Source organism: Malus sylvestris, chromosome 4 (genome assembly GCF_916048215.2).
Source record: "Malus sylvestris chromosome 4, drMalSylv7.2, whole genome shotgun sequence".
NCBI lineage: Eukaryota > Viridiplantae > Streptophyta > Magnoliopsida > Rosales > Rosaceae > Malus > Malus sylvestris.
The window spans coordinates 29,542,694-29,561,570 of record NC_062263.1 but is presented as its reverse complement, the minus strand read 5'-3'; the positions used below and the strand labels follow the sequence as shown (position 1 = coordinate 29,561,570).

General features: G+C 38.2%; 2 protein-coding genes across 20 annotated transcripts in view; one reads left to right on the top strand and one right to left on the bottom strand.

The window, feature by feature from the left end:
• Positions 1-15,746, top strand: part of LOC126619435 (uncharacterized) — a 119,764-nt gene extending 104,018 nt beyond the window's left edge. For 6 of the 15 annotated variants that reach the window (XM_050287820.1, XM_050287818.1, XM_050287819.1 and 3 more), the window contains 4 exons: positions 12,563-12,607; positions 12,864-12,958; positions 13,232-13,598; positions 15,589-15,738. In XM_050287820.1, the coding sequence (XP_050143777.1) occupies positions 12,563-12,607; positions 12,864-12,958; positions 13,232-13,598; positions 15,589-15,597 (516 nt within the window). In that variant the 3' untranslated portion in view covers positions 15,598-15,738. Of the gene's footprint in view, positions 1-5,221; positions 5,405-5,496; positions 5,578-5,874; positions 5,926-6,018; positions 6,051-11,049; positions 11,104-12,562; positions 12,608-12,863; positions 12,959-13,231; positions 13,620-14,981; positions 15,077-15,221 lie in introns of those variants that run through there. The other 9 variants (XM_050287816.1, XM_050287815.1, XM_050287814.1 and 6 more) reach the window with 9 other exon arrangements.
• LOC126619437 (uncharacterized) lies at positions 391-18,388 on the bottom strand. 5 transcript variants are annotated; one of them, XM_050287825.1, is made up of 7 exons: positions 17,827-18,193; positions 1,929-2,073; positions 1,785-1,838; positions 1,580-1,665; positions 1,239-1,283; positions 1,040-1,134; positions 391-881 (listed from the first exon to the last, which is right to left on the bottom strand). In XM_050287825.1, the coding sequence occupies exons 1-7, from the start codon at positions 18,070-18,072 to the stop codon at positions 560-562; spliced, it is 993 nt and encodes a 330-aa protein (XP_050143782.1). In that variant the 5' UTR covers positions 18,073-18,193; the 3' UTR covers positions 391-559. The 5 variants fall into 5 exon arrangements, with proteins under 5 accessions (XP_050143782.1, XP_050143784.1, XP_050143786.1 ...); XM_050287827.1 differs by lacking the exon at positions 1,929-2,073 and having other exon boundaries at positions 17,694-18,194; XM_050287829.1 differs by lacking the exon at positions 1,239-1,283 and having other exon boundaries at positions 17,827-18,194.
• Between the last annotated feature and the right edge of the window lie 489 nt (positions 18,389-18,877).

The window sequence follows — 18,877 nt, the reverse complement described above, 5'->3', positions numbered from 1 at the left end:
AAACGATAAGTGATCGCTATTTCCATCATTATGGTGGAACATGACTCGGGGAGATGGTGAATGACTGATAATTAGTTTAATCATAAGCCATGGGTTCAATGTTAAATGCTCCATAATCATGGTGGATCTCAAGAAAACTGCCACATGCTTGATCGATGCACTATATTACTCCAAAGTAACATAAAACTTTTCCAAGAGCCGATAGTTTGTAACTTTCTTTAACAGTCATGCAATTAAAAACCAAATCCTTATCATTGTGTTGGAATGTACCCTAAGATAACACACAAAAATGACTTTTTTTGGGTTTTTAAAAACTTTTTTCGATTTTTTTTTTCTTAAAATTTTCGTATTTTCGTTTCAAAACACATTAAAACACTTCAAAACACAATATAACGACTATTATCAAGTGCTATTACGTAAATAAGCAAACAAGTCGAGCGTTACATTTACTTACATAATTATCCGAATTCCAAACCAGGACACTAAGTGGTCTGGACCATAGTGTCAACAACCTCACATAACATGATTCATAATCCTAATATAAATAAATACATTATTCCTAAGCCATGTTGGCATGCAGCCATTCATTAGAAAACATCTCTCCTTCTTCCCCCACAGCCATCTCACTACACAGCCATTCAAGCTTGGCATCATCATCTTCCAGCTTGGTAAATGTCTCTCTCTTCTCCTGAGATAAAAATAGCCCTTTTGCAAACCACCATAGCGTGTCACCTGGTTCTATCCCAGGTAAAGACTCAACTGCCTCCATCGCTTTAGGATATGATGATGCAACAAAACTAATCGGAAGTACCTCAACAAGTTGTGATGGATCCACTTCGACTTTTTTAGCTTGTCTTTCCTTTTTCTTCATCCCAGATGGACTAATTTACACACATTAAGCAAGTCATCAAACGATCGAGGAAATTCAACATATATGACTCCATTAACAAATACACAAAATCACGCAAACAAAAAGTAACCAAGAGATTGACCACCAACCAAAAAAAAAAAAAAAAAACCCAAGAGATTGAAGGATTACTTGTAAACATTTGCGAGAGTCTTTAACAAGCTGTTGATAGAAGGTTTGGCCAGTTCATCAACCTTTTCCCCTTTTAGAAAGAAATGGAAAGTTGGCTGCAGAAAAATGCACACATCAGCAAAGTAACACACACAAGCACACACAAGGTTTCAAGAACAGACATGTGCGCTATAAAAAATACAAGGATCAAATCATGTACCGTCTTGTAAACTCCCAACCGGTACAATGAGGAACAACCTCCAGTCTATAGATAAAATATACAACGTCAGGTTCACAAATTTAAAGGCATAGTAAAAAGAAGTTATCGTACGATTCTTCTATGTGCAGCCACACGACGGACCCATAACAGTTTAGCATGCTTGTTGCTCCTAGGAAAAGAATAAGGACTAGGGATCTAGACTATTCAGCTATTAGCACATAACGAGGAAGTAATCAGAGAATTGCCAAGTTAGCTAGCGTTTCGAATAAATTAACCATCTTCAAATGTTAAAAATACAAGAACTATCAAACTTAACTTAGACCAGTAACTGGATCCCATACCTTGGAAAAGAAAACCTTAAATTTTGTTATGTGTGGGTAAAACACACACATGTAATTCAAGATTGGATCATCACTCGAGTAAGTGACTGCACAAGAAGAAACATGGATTATTATTGGGTTTAGGGTTTAAGGTTTACTTAATTGATCACAGTAAATTCAATTCATTGCACATAAAATGAAAGGGAATTCGATCATTACAACTTACCAAAACCCGGTCCCGAACGTTCGGTGAAGTAGAAAACCGCTGAAAGACTTTCATCTGTACCAATAAATTACCAGAAAACAAAATTATACCCTAAAACTAAACATTTTCAAAAAGAAATTACTAGTAAAATAATAGCACGCACACCTTCAACTTGTTTGAGTGCATCGTCATATTCGGCTGCGACATTCAAGAAGAAAACGTTGGGAGGAGGACGAGGAGCCGGATCTCGATCTCCATCTGGAAGTGGAACCGAGTGCTTGTGTCGCACAAAATGGAGGTTTGGGTTTGGGTGGTAGTGAAGGAAGGAGTACCGGTAGTAGACGGAGGAGGTGGCGGCAGCAGGGGCGGCGGCTAATTTCCAATTAATTGCCGTCTGTGGTGGGGAAGTTTTTGATGGTCTGGAGGAATTTAGGGTTTCGATAGAATTAGAAAGGAGACGTGCGCAGAGCTGGTGCTTGTTGCGATTTCCTCCGACCAACTGCCAGGCCAAAACCCCCCCGAAATTTATCCTCGCCATTTTCGCCTCTCTCGATCTCGATTCGCTGATCCGCGTTGGTAAATAATAGGGTTTGGCCTGGGCGAATTTCCAAGGGAGTGCAAAAGCCCATTATAGAGCTCATATTCAAAACTTTACACCCACATTTAAATGTTGGGCCCAAAAATGTCAAGCCCAATCCTATCTCAGAGCCGAATTGTTGTTTGACGGGTTCGACCGGCATACTCTTGTAGTGACTCGTTCGGCTTTTGGCGAATAGTGTACAAGTCATTTGTAGAATGCAAGCAATCGGTCTAGAAGATGTGTTGAGAGATAAACACTTTCCTCAGTTTCTCAAATGAGTCTACTGTCTCAGGTGGAAGACGGCAATACCAGTTTAGAGCTCCGCCAGAGAGGGTGGAGGGGAAGAGAAGACATCGCTCTTCGTCGGTGTTCATCCGATATGCCATGGTGGACTCAAAGAGGTTAAGGTGTTCAATTGGGTCCTCCTTTCCAGTATAGAGTTGTAAACCAAGCTTTTGTTTTGTCTTCGCTTGAAGGGGGTGTCGAGGATCCTCCTTGTGAGAGGGTCAGGCCTGGGTTGGTTCCAATCAGGTATCTCGGCCTGACGTTCGACCTTCAACTTGTTTACTTCTTTAAAGAGCTGTAGGACAAGGGGGTCCTGAGTGGAGTCATGTACCACTGGAATTTTTTTTCGTAAGTCTCCATTGCCTCTTGTAAGTAGGAAAGTTTGAGTAAGGGCGTGTGGTTTTTTCTTGGACTCGCCGTACTGACTTCTAGGGCGAGTCTGTCGAAATATCTCAGAGTCCCATGTACCTTCATGTTCCTCTAAGACCTGTTGTTCCATCCCTAGATTGGCAACTGGCCAGGGTCGTGTGAAGGGACCAAGTCTTTCAGAAACCCTTGGGTTATTGATCTTTGAGCGTGGAGAGGATTCTCTTGACGTTGCTTTAGGAAGTCTCGGCAGTCACGATAAATGACTTTCGATCCTTCCAACCCTTTTGCAAGAAAGTGTCTTCCTCCACTTCTCCTGCTTCGGGTCGAAGCATCTGGGTTGAGATAAGTCTCATGTTGATCAATATTTTGATGATTAGCTCGCTCTTTATCAGGGATACCCATGTCGAAGGGAGGTGACTCTCCGTGTTGGGGGTACCCAGATGATGGTTGATGTCCACAGGGGCAACGAGCTCGCGTGTTTGAGTACGCCTAGTTTCGTGGAGCGTCTCAAAGAGCTTCTGATACTGCTCCTAGAAGACCTCATTCTTTATTGTTATCTTGTTGTTCTGAGCTTCTAGCTCATCGACTTTAGCTTGAAGAGCAACCATCTTTCCTTCCTTCTTTCGTTGCTTCGCACTAGGTGCAAGAGGGGTGTCATTCTGTGTGTTTTGGCTTCATTCGCACCCTATGTTGGAGAGGGATGCCTGGTCCAAAGAGAGTGTACAAATGGTGGAAACCTTCTTGGCAAAGCTAAATAGAGTGGGAATAAGTGTCGTTCCCACAGACGGCGCCAAATGTTGATGCACAAAATCAGTGAGGACTTTGGTACAACAGAAAATGTTAAGTTTGTGACCTTCGGTAGATTGCTCCGGTCACTAGTGTGGATAAGTATGTAAATGGATAGAGACAGCAAACACAAGATGTACGTGGTTCACCCAGATTGGTTACGTCCACGGGGTAGAGGAGTTCTCATTAATTGTGAAGGGTTTACACAAGTACATAGGTTCAAGCTCTCATTTAGTGAGTACAAGTGAATTAGTTAGTACAAATGACATTAGGAAATATTGTGAGAGAATGATCTCTATTTATAGAAGAGAGTTTCTAGTTTCATTCTGACATTGACACGTGTCGTGTTGTGATTGGCTTCTAATATTGACACGTGTCGCACTATGATTGGCTTCTGATGTAGACACGTGTCGCGCTGTGATTGACCTTCTGGTTGGAGGGAAACTCTTATGGGTCCTTGACGGTATAACGTTGACCGGTGCTCAGTAGTTTCGAAATTGGTCAAGTATGGTACAAACATCCTTCTTTTCTTAATTCTAATTCAATGGGCTTTAAAGTCCCATCTTATTAGTCTTCTTATTTATTTCCTTACAGACTTTTTAGCTTCTTCCAACTAGTTAAAACTCCTAATAAATAGGAATTTTAATCTTCATTTAATCTGCCACATTGATACACGTTTGTAGAAAATTTCGTATTCGCGTGTAACCTGACCTTCATTTACCATCTCAAAGCCGAATCGTTGTTTGACGGGTTCGATATCACTATCTGCTCATTGGAAAGTTAGCAATTTGAAACGTGAATTCTTGCAATGATTCAGAAAGTTAGCAATTTGAAAGAGAAAAAATAAAAATTCCTCCACCTGCATCTTCTTCTGGCTACCGGATCTCCCTCCCTCTTCTCTGCCTCTGCATCTCCGACCCCTTCAAACAAAGATTTCTCAAAAAAAATTTCCTTTTCTTATTTACTTCAGTACCAACACACGGTATAAATAATACGATTATTAGTCCGATACTGCACCAAACGCTCGACTAATTTAGTCAGTGTACTATCCGGTGACTATTTATCCTATCTGACAAAAATAGTCAGTACAATCCGAGCTGTCAAACGAGGTCGAGGAGGGGAGTTCGGCAAATCCACACAATAAGCAGTCTAATTTGGTATTGAATTCGTCATCTACAAGATTCGACCATAAGACGTCTCACTAAGAATAATAAATGTAAAAATAAAAATAAATAGAATTTGAACAACTGTCAGCCGTTAGATCGTCTCAAAGGCGTTCATCTCTACAGGAGATATCTTCATTCGTAGCAGAGACCGACGACGCGAGAGAGAGAGAGAGAGATAGAGATGGCGAGGAAGAATTGTGGGGTTTTGATACGAGAGACGATGATTGGGATTGGGATTGGCAATCGCTATAGCCCCCGAATCCCAATCCCAGGTCGTCTTCTTCATCAGCACCGTACGGTCCAAACCCTAGCCCCCCCAAATTCAATGCCAACAACCGCGGCAGCAGCATCTGCCATTCCTTCCTCCAACGCATCCGCGTCCTCCTTGGCCTCACTCCCAGCCAGGGTCTCCGCCTCCGGTGCACTCTCGGCCTCGGCCTTAGGCCCAGGTTCAAGTAAGTACCCCCTCCCGGTCGCTCTTTCGCTCTCTCTTCCTGTGTTTTTTTCATCTATCTGTCACTGACTGCGCTGCCAGCTGTTTCGACAGAAGTTCTGTTTCCGAGTCCCCAAGACATGATCATGTTGACGGAAAAGAAGGAATATAAGAGAGCAATTAAAGAAGTTAAAGGTAAACAACTGCAGATTATTACCTAGTATTGCATTGGATTGAACACAACATGTATGATTTGGACTAGTTAGTTAATTACATTATAATGAGGAAAAACAATCATGAAAAAATGATCCATAATCTGATCAGAATTGCTTCCCAATTCCCACCCACAAGTGCATATTCAATTCAGTTGGAACTCGGATATTCCTCCCTTGCTGGCTGGCTTTCCAAAAGGACCGCCTTTGCATTTAACATGGACAAAAAACTTTCAAAACCTTGCTTGTTATTCTATGCAGCTTCTTATTTATTTTGTAGGTGGACGTTTGCCAGCAGTTTTCTACTTTACTACAGCCGCTTGCCCAAATAGTAAGTTGTGATGCAATACAATTTTATCAGTCAAGTTATTTCTTGTAAACTGCTCCTCTGCAACTTGTATTTGGGTGTACAATTCTTTTGCAGCCGTCACGTACTCAATTCCAATCGTTCGAAATGTTAGTGTGTAAATTGTGATCTGATGTGGTAGTTGTATTTCTAGCTTATATTGCTAGGATGTTTAGCTAAATTGGTTGTATGCTTTCTTATCTAAGTCTCTTAGTTCTTAAGTAAGTGAGTGTACATGTGTCTTCATCTCATAGGGTGTAAGATGGATGGCTAGGATTACTTGGATGTAATTTTGAATACTGCCAAAAGATTGGAAGTGTAACTGTTATGTGTAGAGAGATGTTTCTCTCTCACTGTGAAGCAATAAAACAGTGTGTGTGTGAAGAATTGCAGAGTCATATTCTCTGCTCTCATTCATTCCCTCTCTCTCACTCTAGTCATTGCAGCATATCCTCCATTGTTGTACTACATTTTCTTCTAATTCTAACATGGCCTCAGAGCCTTGTTGGGTCTGAATCTCTGGGCGTCGATTCTGTGAGAGATAGTGAGCAAGTGTTTGCAACACATCGTTGCAAAGGAAATAGTAGAGAGAGGTGTGATCTGAGTCTAACATGGCTGGATCTGGTGGAGGGGAGCTTCGAGCTCTGGTGTTCAACGGAGAAAACTTCGATTTCTGGCAGATTCGAATGAAAACAATCTTCCGATCTCACGAGTTATGGAATATTGTTGAAAAAGGTTTTACCACTTCAGCGAAAGGGGAAGGAGACCTCACTGAGGTGGAAACGAAGTTGCGGAGTGAAAATCTGGTCAAGGATGCAAGGGCTCTTGGAATCATTCAGGGAGCCGTATCGGATCAAATTTTTCCACGCATTGCAACTTTGGAAACTGCGAAAGAAGCTTGGGATATTCTGAAGCAAGAGTATGTAGGGGACAAACAGGTACGATCTGTGAAATTACAAGGTCTGCGTCGTGATTTTGAATATACCCGTATGAGTGAAAGTGAATCTCTAGCTGCATATTTAGCTAGGTTGTTTGATCTGATAAATCAGATGCGAAGCTATGGAGAAGATCTTAGTAATCAGAGAATTGTGCAAAAGCTATTGATCAGTTTACCCAAAACATATGATAGCATTGCTTCTGTTATAGAAAATACTAAAGATATTGATGTAATTGATGCACAAGATGTGGTTGCCATATTGAAAGGGTTTGAACTGAGATTAATCAGACATGAAGAGAGTAGCACAGAACGTGCATTTGCTAGCTTAGATATCTCATCTAAGAATAGTAAATTTGGTAATCAACATACCAATACTGGTGGATCAAAATATCCGAAGAACTTCAAGTTCAAAGGGAAGCAGTGGACTAACAGGTTTACTCCAAGTGTAAGAAATGAAGCTAACAACACTGGAGGGGCATGCAAATACTGTGATAAACTTCACTATGGTGAATGTTAGCTAAAAGGGAAGATTAAATGTCACAAGTGTGGAAAACCTGGTCATATTGCTAGGATCTGCAATCAAAACAAAAATGCTCAGCAAGGAAATTTTGCAAACAAAGTGGGAGAGCAAAGAAACTTTACAAACAAGGTGGGAGAACCTGGAAATCTCTTCATGGTCAAGCAATCAACTGAAGTGAAAGCTGTGAGTGATGCCTGGTATATTGACAGTGCGTGCAGTAATCACATGACTTCCAGAGAGGAGTTACTTGTGGAAATTGATAGAAGTATTAAGGCAAAAGTGCAAGTTGGCACAGGGGTTCTTGTTGATGTGAAAGGCAAAGGAACCTTGGTCATTGATACGGATAAAGGAAAAATGTACATAAGAGAAGTTATGTTGGTACCTGGAATTGCAGAAAACCTTCTCAGTGTTGGGCAGATGACTGAACATGGGTATTTTCTGTTATTTGGTGATTATAAGGTGGATATTTTTTATGATAGAACTCTGACAAATTTAGTTATTAGTGTGAAACAAAAAGGAAACAGATGCTTTCCACTTGTGTTCAAGTCAAACGATCATTTGGTACTGAAAACCAATGTGCATCAGAGTAGTACAATGTGGCATAAACGGTTTGGCCACCTGAATTTTAGAAGTTTGCAACAATTGCAGGAGCATGATATGGTTCTTGGGTTACCTGAAATGCATGACAGTGAAGGTGTATGTCAGGGATGTGCATTTGGTAAGAATCATAGAGTGTCCTTTCCAAGGGAGTCAATCTGGAGAGCAAGAATGCCATTGGAACTTATACACTCAGATGTGTGTGGTCCTATGCAAACACCAACCATGAGTGGAAATCGATACTTTGTTACATTCATTGATGACTATTCGAGGATGTGCTGGATATATCTCTTGAGACACAAGTCAAATGTCTTTCATGTATTCAAGAAATTCAAAGCTATGGTGGAACTTCAAAGTGGTTTTTCAGTGAAGAAATTGAGAACAGATAGAGGAGGAGAATTTACCTCAAATGAATTTGAACAGTTTTGTGAAGCTTTGGGTTTGGAGAGGCAGCTTACTGTTGCATACTCTCCACAACAGAATGGAGTTGCAGAGAGGAAAAATATAACTATAGTGGAGATGGCAAAGTGTATGCTTCATGAGAAAGGTCTTCCTTATAGTCTTTGGGGTGAAGCTGTAGTTACATCTGTCTACTTGCTAAATAGATGTCCTACAAAAGCATTGGAAAATGTGACACCTTTTGAGAAATTCAGTGGAAGAAAACCTGGAATTCAACACTTGAGAGTGTTTGGCTCATTAGGTTATTCTCTTATTCCTGGAAACCTGAGACAGAAGCTGGATGAAACAAGTGTCATTGGTATTTTTATTGGATATGGCACTTGTGAAAAGGGGTACAGATTGCTCAATCCTGAAAATCAGAAAGTAATCATTTCAAGAGATGTTATTTTTGATGAGAATGGTACATGGGATTGGGATAGACAGAAGATCAAAGAAGTGTACATTCCAATTGCTGCAAGTGAATCTTCAGAGATGAAAGAAGCTGATGAGGATTCGGATTCCATGGAACAAGCTGTTGCTGAAGGTTCTCAGACTCAACTTACAGATTCTCAACTCATTGAATCTGGAAGTGCTAGTGACTCAACTTCTGCATCTCAGATTGATCATACTCCTTTGAGATATAGAAGTTTGAGTGAAATCTATGAAAAATGTCAAGTGTGTATTGTTGAACCAGAATCCTATTATGAAGCTGCACAGGATGAAGCTTGGAAGAAAGCTATGAAAGATGAAATCAGCATGATTGAGAAAAATAAGACTTGGGAATTAGTGAAAAGACCATCTGATAAACCTGTGATTGGTGTGAAATGGGTGTACAAAACTAAATTGAATTTGGATGGATCAGTTCAAAAGAACAAGGCTAGGCTTGTTGCAAAAGGCTATGCACAAAAGCCCGGAATTGATTATAATGAAACCTTTGCACCTGTGGCAAGGTTGGATACAATCAGAACATTAATTGCCCTGGCAGCAAAGAACAAATGAAAGTTGTTTCAATTGGATGTAAAATCGGCATTCTTGAATGGGGTACTAGAAGAAGAAGTGTATGTTGATCAGCCGGATGGATTTATTGTACAAGGGGAAGAAGATAAGGTCTACAGGTTACATAAAGCACTGTATGGTCTGAAGCAGGCACCAAGGGCCTGGTATGGTGAAATAGACTCATACCTTACACTCTGTGGGTTTAAGAAAAGCACTAGTGAAGCAACTCTGTATACCAAGTGGAGGAAAAGTTCAAAAATGATTATTGTGTCTATCTATGTTGATGACATAATATACACTGGAAGTTGTCAGGAATTGATGGATGATTTCAAATCTGATATGATGCTCAAATATGAAATGACAGATCTTGGACTCTTACATCACTTTCTTGGTATGGGAGTAATGCAAACTGAGGAGTATATTTTCATTCATCAGAGAAAATATGCTTCTTCTCTACTGAAGAAATTTGGACTTCAAGACTGTAAGTCAGTGAGTATTCCATTGGTTCCAAGTGATAAATTGAGAAAAGAGGATGAAAGTGGGATTGCGGATGAAGCTCAATATAGACAAATTGTAGGCAGTTTGCTGTATCTCACAGCAACTAGACCTGATATAATGTATGCTGCATGTCTGCTATCACGGTTTATGCACTGTCCAACCAACAAGCACCTTGGTACAGCAAAGAGAGTACTAAGATATGTTCAAGGGACTCTTGATTTTGGCTTGGAATACAAGAAAGGCAAAGGAGCAATCTTAATGGGATTTTGTGACAGTGACTGGAGCGGTTCAGAAGATGATATGAAAAGTACATCGGGGTATGCATTCACCTTTGGCAGTGGAGTTTTCTCTTGGTCTTCAGTCAAGCAACAATGTGTTGCATTATCAACAGCTGAAGCAGAGTACATTAGTGCATCTGAAGCAACTGCACAGGCTACATGGCTGAGATTTGTTTTGGAGGACTTTGGTGAAATGCAAACAGTTGCAACACCAATGAATTGTGATAATACTTCAGCCATAGCTATTACTAAAAACCCTATTTTTCATCAGAAGACCAAGCACATCAACAGGAGATACCATTTCATAAAGGAAGCATTGCAGCAAGGAGTAATTGAGCTGTTGCATTGTCCTACAAAAGAGCAAATTGCTGATATCTTTACAAAGGCATTGGCAAGAGAACAATTCAGTTATCTGAGGGAACTTCTTGGAGTTAAATCAGTTCACAATTTAAAGGGGGCTGTTAGTGTGTAAATTGTGATCTGATGTGGTAGTTGTATTTCTAGCTTATATTGCTAGGATGTTTAGCTAAATTGGTTGTATGCTTTCTTATCTAAGTCTCTTAGTTCTTAAGTAAGTGAGTGTACATGTGTCTTCATCTCATAGGGTGTAAGATAGATGGCTAGGATTACTTGGATGTAATTTTGAATACTGCCAAAAGATTGGAAGTGTAACTGTTATGTGTAGAGAGATGTTTCTCTCTCACTGTGAAGCAATAAAACAGTGTGTGTGTGAAGAATTGCAGAGTCATATTCTCTGCTCTCATTCATTCCCTCTCTCTCACTCTAGTCATTGCAGCATATCCTCCATTGTTGTACTACATTTTCTTCTAATTCTAACACGAAAGATCAGGGAGCATTTCCCACATGTAAAACTATACAAGGTTCTGATTACTGTTGAGGTATGGTGTCCTAATCTGCTAACTTGATTGGATCATTTGGGAATTATATTTTCATATTGTAAACTGTTTGTATCCCATCTTAAGATTAAGGTGAAAACAACATGTGGGTTCTAGTTTTTTGAATCTTAAATCTTAATAAATTACTAGACAAGTATTTAACTTTTATTTTTCACTACCTGGCTATCTGGCAGTTGCTATACTGTTTGAAATTAAAGTTTTTTACTTTTGTTTTTTTATAATGATTTCTTTATGAAAGCAACTTTTTTTTTTCCCAACAGGATCGTATTATAATGTGAAGCTAGGAATTAGAAATAATGTTAAGAATATTTAAATTCATTTCACAAATTCTATGTAAAATGCTCTTCTGTACCAAAACAAAATTCAAATTTCTTTTGGTTTCATGGATAACTTGGCGAACAAAGGGAACTTCATTTTGGATTACATGATAACATCAGTAGTGCATAAGTTCAAAAAAAAAATTGATGAATAACAAGTGAAAATCATTGATTTAATATGACTTGGAGGCAGTGGCGGAGCCAGAATTCTGAATGAGGAGGGGCCTTTCACAAATATGTGTGTGTATATATATAAACATGTTGACATATGCAATTTGTGTAATCCTCACAAAACTGAAAAAAAATTCTCTTAAATTCAATACTAAGAAGAAAAAAATGTAAAACAAAGAAGTAGAAAAAGAAGGAAAAGGGGGAGAGGTCTGCAAATAAAAAAGGTGGGTTGCTTTAGAAAATTATAGGGTGTATATTATTGTTAGGTGAGAGAATCGAACCAGAAGTGGGATTGCTTTTTCCATTTAAAATTGCACCTTTCTTTTAAAACTCCCCTGCCAAACTTATCATTTCATTAGACAACCGAAAAGATTTAAAATCAAAACAGCTTAACGACGTCGTTTGCTTCATCTTCTTCCATGAGGTTCACACCTCATATTAAGTCAGGATGGGCCGGGGACTACCCTAGTCCCTTGGTGGCTCCGCCCCTGCTTGGAGGTATACAGTTCACCCACTAGTGTTCATATAAATATTAGACCAAAGATTGTAAAATTCTATGGTTTTACCTTTTACTTTCCAAATATATATAAGGAAGAACTGCTATAAGTAGAATTTAGCAGTCCATGATACTAAGAAGAAATAAGTTTTCTATCATAAATCAAGTTTCTTCTCAGAGTTTTTCTGGGCAGTTTGTGATCGCATCACAAATCACAATGTTTAGTGCAACTAGGTGCATCTTTATCTCTTTTGCTTACCCTGTTCTATACATTGCCTTGGTAAAACATACATAAATATTGTCATACCTGATAAAGCAAATTTGCTGGAGTATCAATCTTTTATTTCGATACTCTAATTATCATTTGTCATACAGTATGGTATATAGAAGGCTTATGGTATTATATCTTGTTATGCCCTTTAAATTATTGTCTTAACATTGTTTATTCTATTTATAGAGTGACTTGCGCCCAATAGCACATGATTTGGGTGTTTCCATTATGGTAAGTGATTCTGTCCCTTTTGTTATCATTGTATGTTCGTTAGTTCATTGATTGCTCATGTATGTAACCTTTGTGTTTATATTATGATTAAAAAACTTGTGTTTTCTTACCATCTGCTAATTGAAAGTTTATACATGCTATACATATATACTTGTATTGGCTAATTAGGCCGTTAGATTAAGCTGAGTAAATAATTCAGCCTTGCTTTCATCTAAAAATTGCAAATTAATTTGATGACCTGTGCATTTTGCTGCAGCCAACATTCCTTTTCTATCAAAACGGGGTTAAGGTTGATGAGGTTGTTGGTGCTTATGCTGATCCCGTGATGGATATATGTGAAAAACTTTACAGGTAATTATTTTCTTCATTTTTTTACATTTGTTTGTTTTTGCATATTTGTGAATGCAGTCGTATACTATATATTGGTGTCGTTTGGGGTTTTTGATGGTTCAGTTGAAGTTAACATCAATGTGATCACGCAGTATCTCACTTGTTTTGGATTTATATCTCTCTCTCTTATATATATATATATATATATATATATATATAGTTAGTTAGTTAGTTAGTTAGTTAGTTAGTAAACCCTATTATTGAATTTCCTCATATGTGTACTTTCCAATAAAGATACGTCAGGCCAGTCGAAACCCCTCAGCGGACGAGGTCATCCTGGAAGGGGAAAACGGATACTCAACAACTTGTCCTACAAGCTAAGAAAGATGAGAATGATGTAGTAGTTGCAGGAGGGTGGAAAGTGGGAGATGGTTCGATGTTCTTCCAATGGAAAGGTGGTGCGGTAGCTGTTGATAGTAGTGACGTACCTTCAGTTAGTGAAGTGATGAAGGATGTTGAATCTTTATGTACGGCCCCAAAGGGTTTCAGTATGTGGTGTTTTGCGAAAGGATTATTTACAGCCAAGCCTGAGAAGAGAGTGATATTTTCAAACATTAAAGATCCTAGGCTCAAGATTGGTTGGTTTCGTGAAGAAATGGAGGTGGAATAAGTTGGATGCACTTAAAATTTATGAATTTATATGCGGTTGACATCACCTCTCCATAAATAGGGGTAAGGCTAGCCGACATTCACCTCTCCCAGACCCTGCGTAAAGCGGAAGCCTTGTGCACTGGGTACGACGATTGTAAACTGTTTGTATCCCATCTTAAGATTAAGGTGAAAACAACATGTGGGTTCTAGTTTTTTGAATCTTAAATCTTAATAAATTACTAGACAAGTATTTAATTTTTGTTTTTCACTACCTGGCTATCTGGCAGTTGCTATACTGTTTGAAATTAAAGTTTTTTACTTTTGTTTTTTTATAATGATTTCTTTATGAGAGCAACTTTTTTTTTCCCAACAGGATCGTATTATAATGTGAAGCTAGGAATTAGAAATAATGTTAAGAATATTTAAATTCATTTCACAAATTCTATGTAAAATGCTCTTCTGTACCAAAACAAAATTCAAATTTCTTTTGGTTTCATGGATAACTTGGCGAACAAGGGGAACTTCATTTTGGATTACATGATAACATCAGTAGTGCATAAGTTCAAAAAAAAATTGATGAATAACAAGTGAAAATCATTGATTTAATATGACTTGGAGGTATAGAGTTCACCCACTAGAGTTCATATAAATATTAGACCAAAGATTGTAAAATTCTATGGTTTTACCTTTTACTTTCCAAATATATATAAGGAAGAACTGCTGTAAGTAGAATTTAGCAGTCCATGATACTAAGAAGAAATAAGTTTTCTATCATAAATCAAGTTTCTTCTCAGAGTTTTTCTGGGCAGTTTGTGATCGCATCACAAATCACAATGCTTAGTGCAACTAGGTGCATCTTTATCTCTTTTGCTTACCCTGTTCTATACATTGCCTTGGTAAAACTTACATAAATATTGTCATACCTGATAAAGCAAATTTGCTGGAGTATCAATCTTTTATTTCGATACTCTAATTATCATTTGTCATGCAGTATGGTATATAGAAGGCTTATGGTGTTATATCTTGTTATGCCCTTTAAATTATTGTCCTAACATTGTTTATTCTATTTATAGAGCGACTTGCGCCCAATAGCACATGATTTGGGTGTTTCCATTTTTGTAAGTGATTCTGTCCCTTTTGTTATCATTGCATGTTCGTAACATAATTAGTTCATTGATTGCTCATGTATGTAAACTTTGTGTTTATATTATGATTAAAAAACTTGTGGTGTTTTCTTACCATCTACTAATTGAAGGTTTAGAATAGCTATACATGCTATACATATATACTTGTATTGGCTAATTAGGCCGTTAGATTAGGCTGAGTAAATAATTCAGCCTCGCTTTCATCTAAAAATTGCAATTAATTTGATGACCTGTGCATTTTGCTGCAGCCAACATTCCTTTTCTATCAAAACGGGGTTAAGGTTGATGAGGTTGTTGGTGGTTATGCTGATCCCGTGATGGATATGTGTGAAAAACTTTACAGGTAATTCTTTTCTTCATTTTTTTTACATTTGTTTGTTTTTGCATATCCCGTGATGGATATGGAGCTTTGGATGTTTTGTAATCTAAAGGTTTAAAAGAAGTGTAAAAATGTTTGAATTTCCTCATATGTGTAATTTCCAATAAAGATACGTCAGGCCAATCGAAACCCCTCAGCGGACGAGGTCATCCTGGAAGGGGAAAACGGATACTCAACAACTTGTCCTACAAGCTAAGAAAGATGAGAATGATGTAGTAGTCGCAGGAGGGTGGAAAGTGGGAGATGGTTCGATGTTCTTCCAATGGAAAGGTGGTGCGGTAGCTGTTGATAGTAGTGACGTACCTTCAGTTAGTGAAGTGATGAAGGATGTTGAATCTTTATGTACGGCACCAAAGGGTTTCAGTATGTGGTGTTTTGCGAAAGGATTATTTACAGCCAAGCCTGAGAAGAGAGTGATATTTTCAAACATTAAAGATCCTGGGCTCAAGATTGGTTGGTTTCGTGAAGAAATGGAGGTGGAATAAGTTGGATGCACTTAAATTTATGAATTTATATGCTGTTGACATCATATATATGGTTCGGACGGGTGGGTTTATTTAAATTTGGACAAGTTGTACTAGTAGATGTTTGTGCTACGTTGACTCTTATTTGATTATATAATATTGAGCCGATAGTTTGTAACTTTTCCATCATTGTGTTGGAAGGTACCCTAAGACAACACACAAAAACGACTCTTTTTGGGTTTTTAAAAACTTTTTTCCATTTTTTTTTCTTCAAATTTTCGTATTTTCGTTTCAAAACACATTAAAACACTTCAAAACACAATATAACGACTATTATCGAGCGCTATTACGTAAATAAGCAAACAAGTCGGGCGTTACATTTACTTACATAATTATCCGAATTCCAAACCAGGACACTTAAGTGGTCTGGACCATAGTGTCAACAACCTCACATAACATGATTCATAATCCTAATATAAATAAATACATTATTCCTAAACCATCTTGGCATGCAGCCATTCATCAGAAAACATCTCTCCTTCTTCCCCCTCAGCCATCTCACCACACAGCCATTCAAGCTTGGCATCATCATCTTCCAGCTTGGAAAATGTCTCTCTCTTCTCCTGAGATAAAAATAGCCCTTTTGCAGACCACCATAGCGTGTCACCGGGTTCTACCCCAGGTAAAGACTCAACTGCCTCCATCGCTTTAGGATATGATGATGCAACAAAACTAATCGGAAGTACCTCAACAAGTTGTGATGGATCCACTTCGACTTTTTTAGCTTGTCTTTCCTTTTTCTTCATCCCAGATGGACTAATTTACACACATTAAGCAAGTCATCAAACGATCGAGGAAATTCAACATATATGACTCCATTAACAAATACACAAAATCACGCAAACAAAAAGTAACCAAGAGATTGACCACCAACCAAAAAAAAAAAAAAAAAACCCCAAGAGATTGGAGGATTACTTGTAAACATTTGCGAGAGTCTTTAACAAGCTGTTGATAGAAGGTTTGGCAAGTTCATCAACCTTTTCCCCTTTTAGAAAGAAATGGAAAGTTGGCTGCAGAAAAATGCACACATCAGCAAAGTAACACACACACACGCACACACAAGGTTTCAAGAACAGACACGTGCGCTATAAAAAATACAAGGATCAAATCATTTACCGTCTTGTAAACTCCCAACCGGTACAATGAGCAACAACCTCCATTCTATAGATAAAATATACAAAGTCAGGTTCACAAATTTAAAGGCATAATAAAAAGAAGTTATCGTATTATTCTTCTATGTGCAGCTACACGACGGATCATAATTTATATCATTTAGTAATCTTTAACCCATAACAGTTTAGCATGCTTGTTGCTCCTAGGAAAAGAATAAGGACTAGGGATCTAGACTATTCAGCTATTAGCACATAACGAGGAAGTAATCAGAGAATTGCTAAGTTAGCAAGCGTTTCGAATAACTATTAAAATGTTCAAAAATACAGGAACTTTTGAACTGAACTTAGACCCTTAACTAGATTCCATACCTTAACTTAGACCCTTAACTTAGACCCTTAACTTTTGAACCCTTAACTTAGACCCTTAACTAAGACATTAATTTCAAATTGATTAATGTAACTGAAAATAATGTGTTTTCTCTTTAATTGGACAACATAATCAAGTTCTTGCTAGACAATCATCCCTGGGTGTAGAACCCACTTTGTGAGGGGCTTCTTGAGGACTAGGGATCTAGACTATTTAGCTATTAGCACACCTTAAAAAAGCAAACCCCAAATTTTGTTATGTGTGGGTAAAACACACACATGTAATTCAAGATTGGATCATCACTCGAGTAAGAGACTGCACAAGAAGAAACTCCGATAATTATTGGGTTTAGGGATAAAGTTTACATAATTGATCACAGTAAATTCAATTCATTGCACAAAAAAATGAAAGGGAATTCGATCATTACAACTTACCAGAACTGGGTCCCCGACGTTCGGTGAAGTAGAAAACCGCTGAAAGACTTTCATCTGTACCAATAAATTACCAGAAAACAAAATTATACCCTAAAACTAAACATTGTCAAAAAGAAATTACTAGTAAAATAATAGCATGCACACCTTCAACTTGTTTGAGTGCATCGTCATATTCGGGTGCGACATTCAAGAAGAAAACGTTGGGAGGAGGACAAGGAGCCGGATCTCGATCTCCATCTGGAAGTGGAACCGAGTGCTTGTGTCGCACAAAATGGAGGTTTGGGTTTGGGTGGTAGTGAAGGAGGGAGTACCGGTAGTAGACGGAGGAGGTGGCGGCAGCTAATTTCCAATTAATTGCCGTCTGTGGTGGTTGTGGTGGGGAAGGTTTTGATGGTCTGGAGGAATTTAGGGTTTGGATAGAATTAGAAAGGAGACGTGCGCGGAGCTGGTGCTTGTTGCGATTTCCTCCGACCAACTGCCTCGTCAAAACTCCCCCCCCCCCCCCGAAATTCCTCCTCGCCATTTTCGCCTCTCTCGATCTCGATTCGCTGATCCCTAAAACCAGCGTTGGTAAATAATAGGGTTTAGACTGGGCGAATTTCAAAGGGAGTGCAAAAGCCCATTATAAATCGTAGTATGAAGTGGTATATTACAAAGTAAACACTTAAATTTCCGAAAGATTAATAATTACCTTCAATTCCACTCCGGCAATGTATAATCCAAATGTACATCGAGGACTAATAGTCTGTATATAACGGAGTCCAACATTTGTTGTTCGTGTAACAGGTTTAGAGCCTTTCAAATCTTTAGGTGATACGTTTTCCTCCAAGTGTTTACAAGCTTTTTCGCATTCTTCAGCATTCCCCCCATCGTTACAACTATATTGGTTGGAGTTACTTTTGAAACTTTTGAAACTTTTTCCTGTGTCTCTCTAACTGAAAATATGAAATATATATTCAATGATACTTTTTCCTGTGTCTCTCTAACTGAAAATATGAAATATATATTCAATGATTAAATAAATTAAGGTGAAGCTAATAAACCCTAAAACCTGTAAAGAAAACGAAAACAAAAACAAAATAATAGAAGGAAAAGGAGAAGGAAATAAAAAAATTACCTACGCGGCGTCCCCATCTCTTGTTACCCTAGAATAGTAACCGATTACTACTCCTTTACGTAAGACCACGATAATAATTGTGATTCCTTCATGCTATATATATATTAAGTAGAACCACAAAGAATTATTAAGATATTCTGTATAGTAGAGAAACAAAGAGAAATTTTAACAATCGTGTCATCATATGATTAGGTTTTTTTGAATGAGGTAG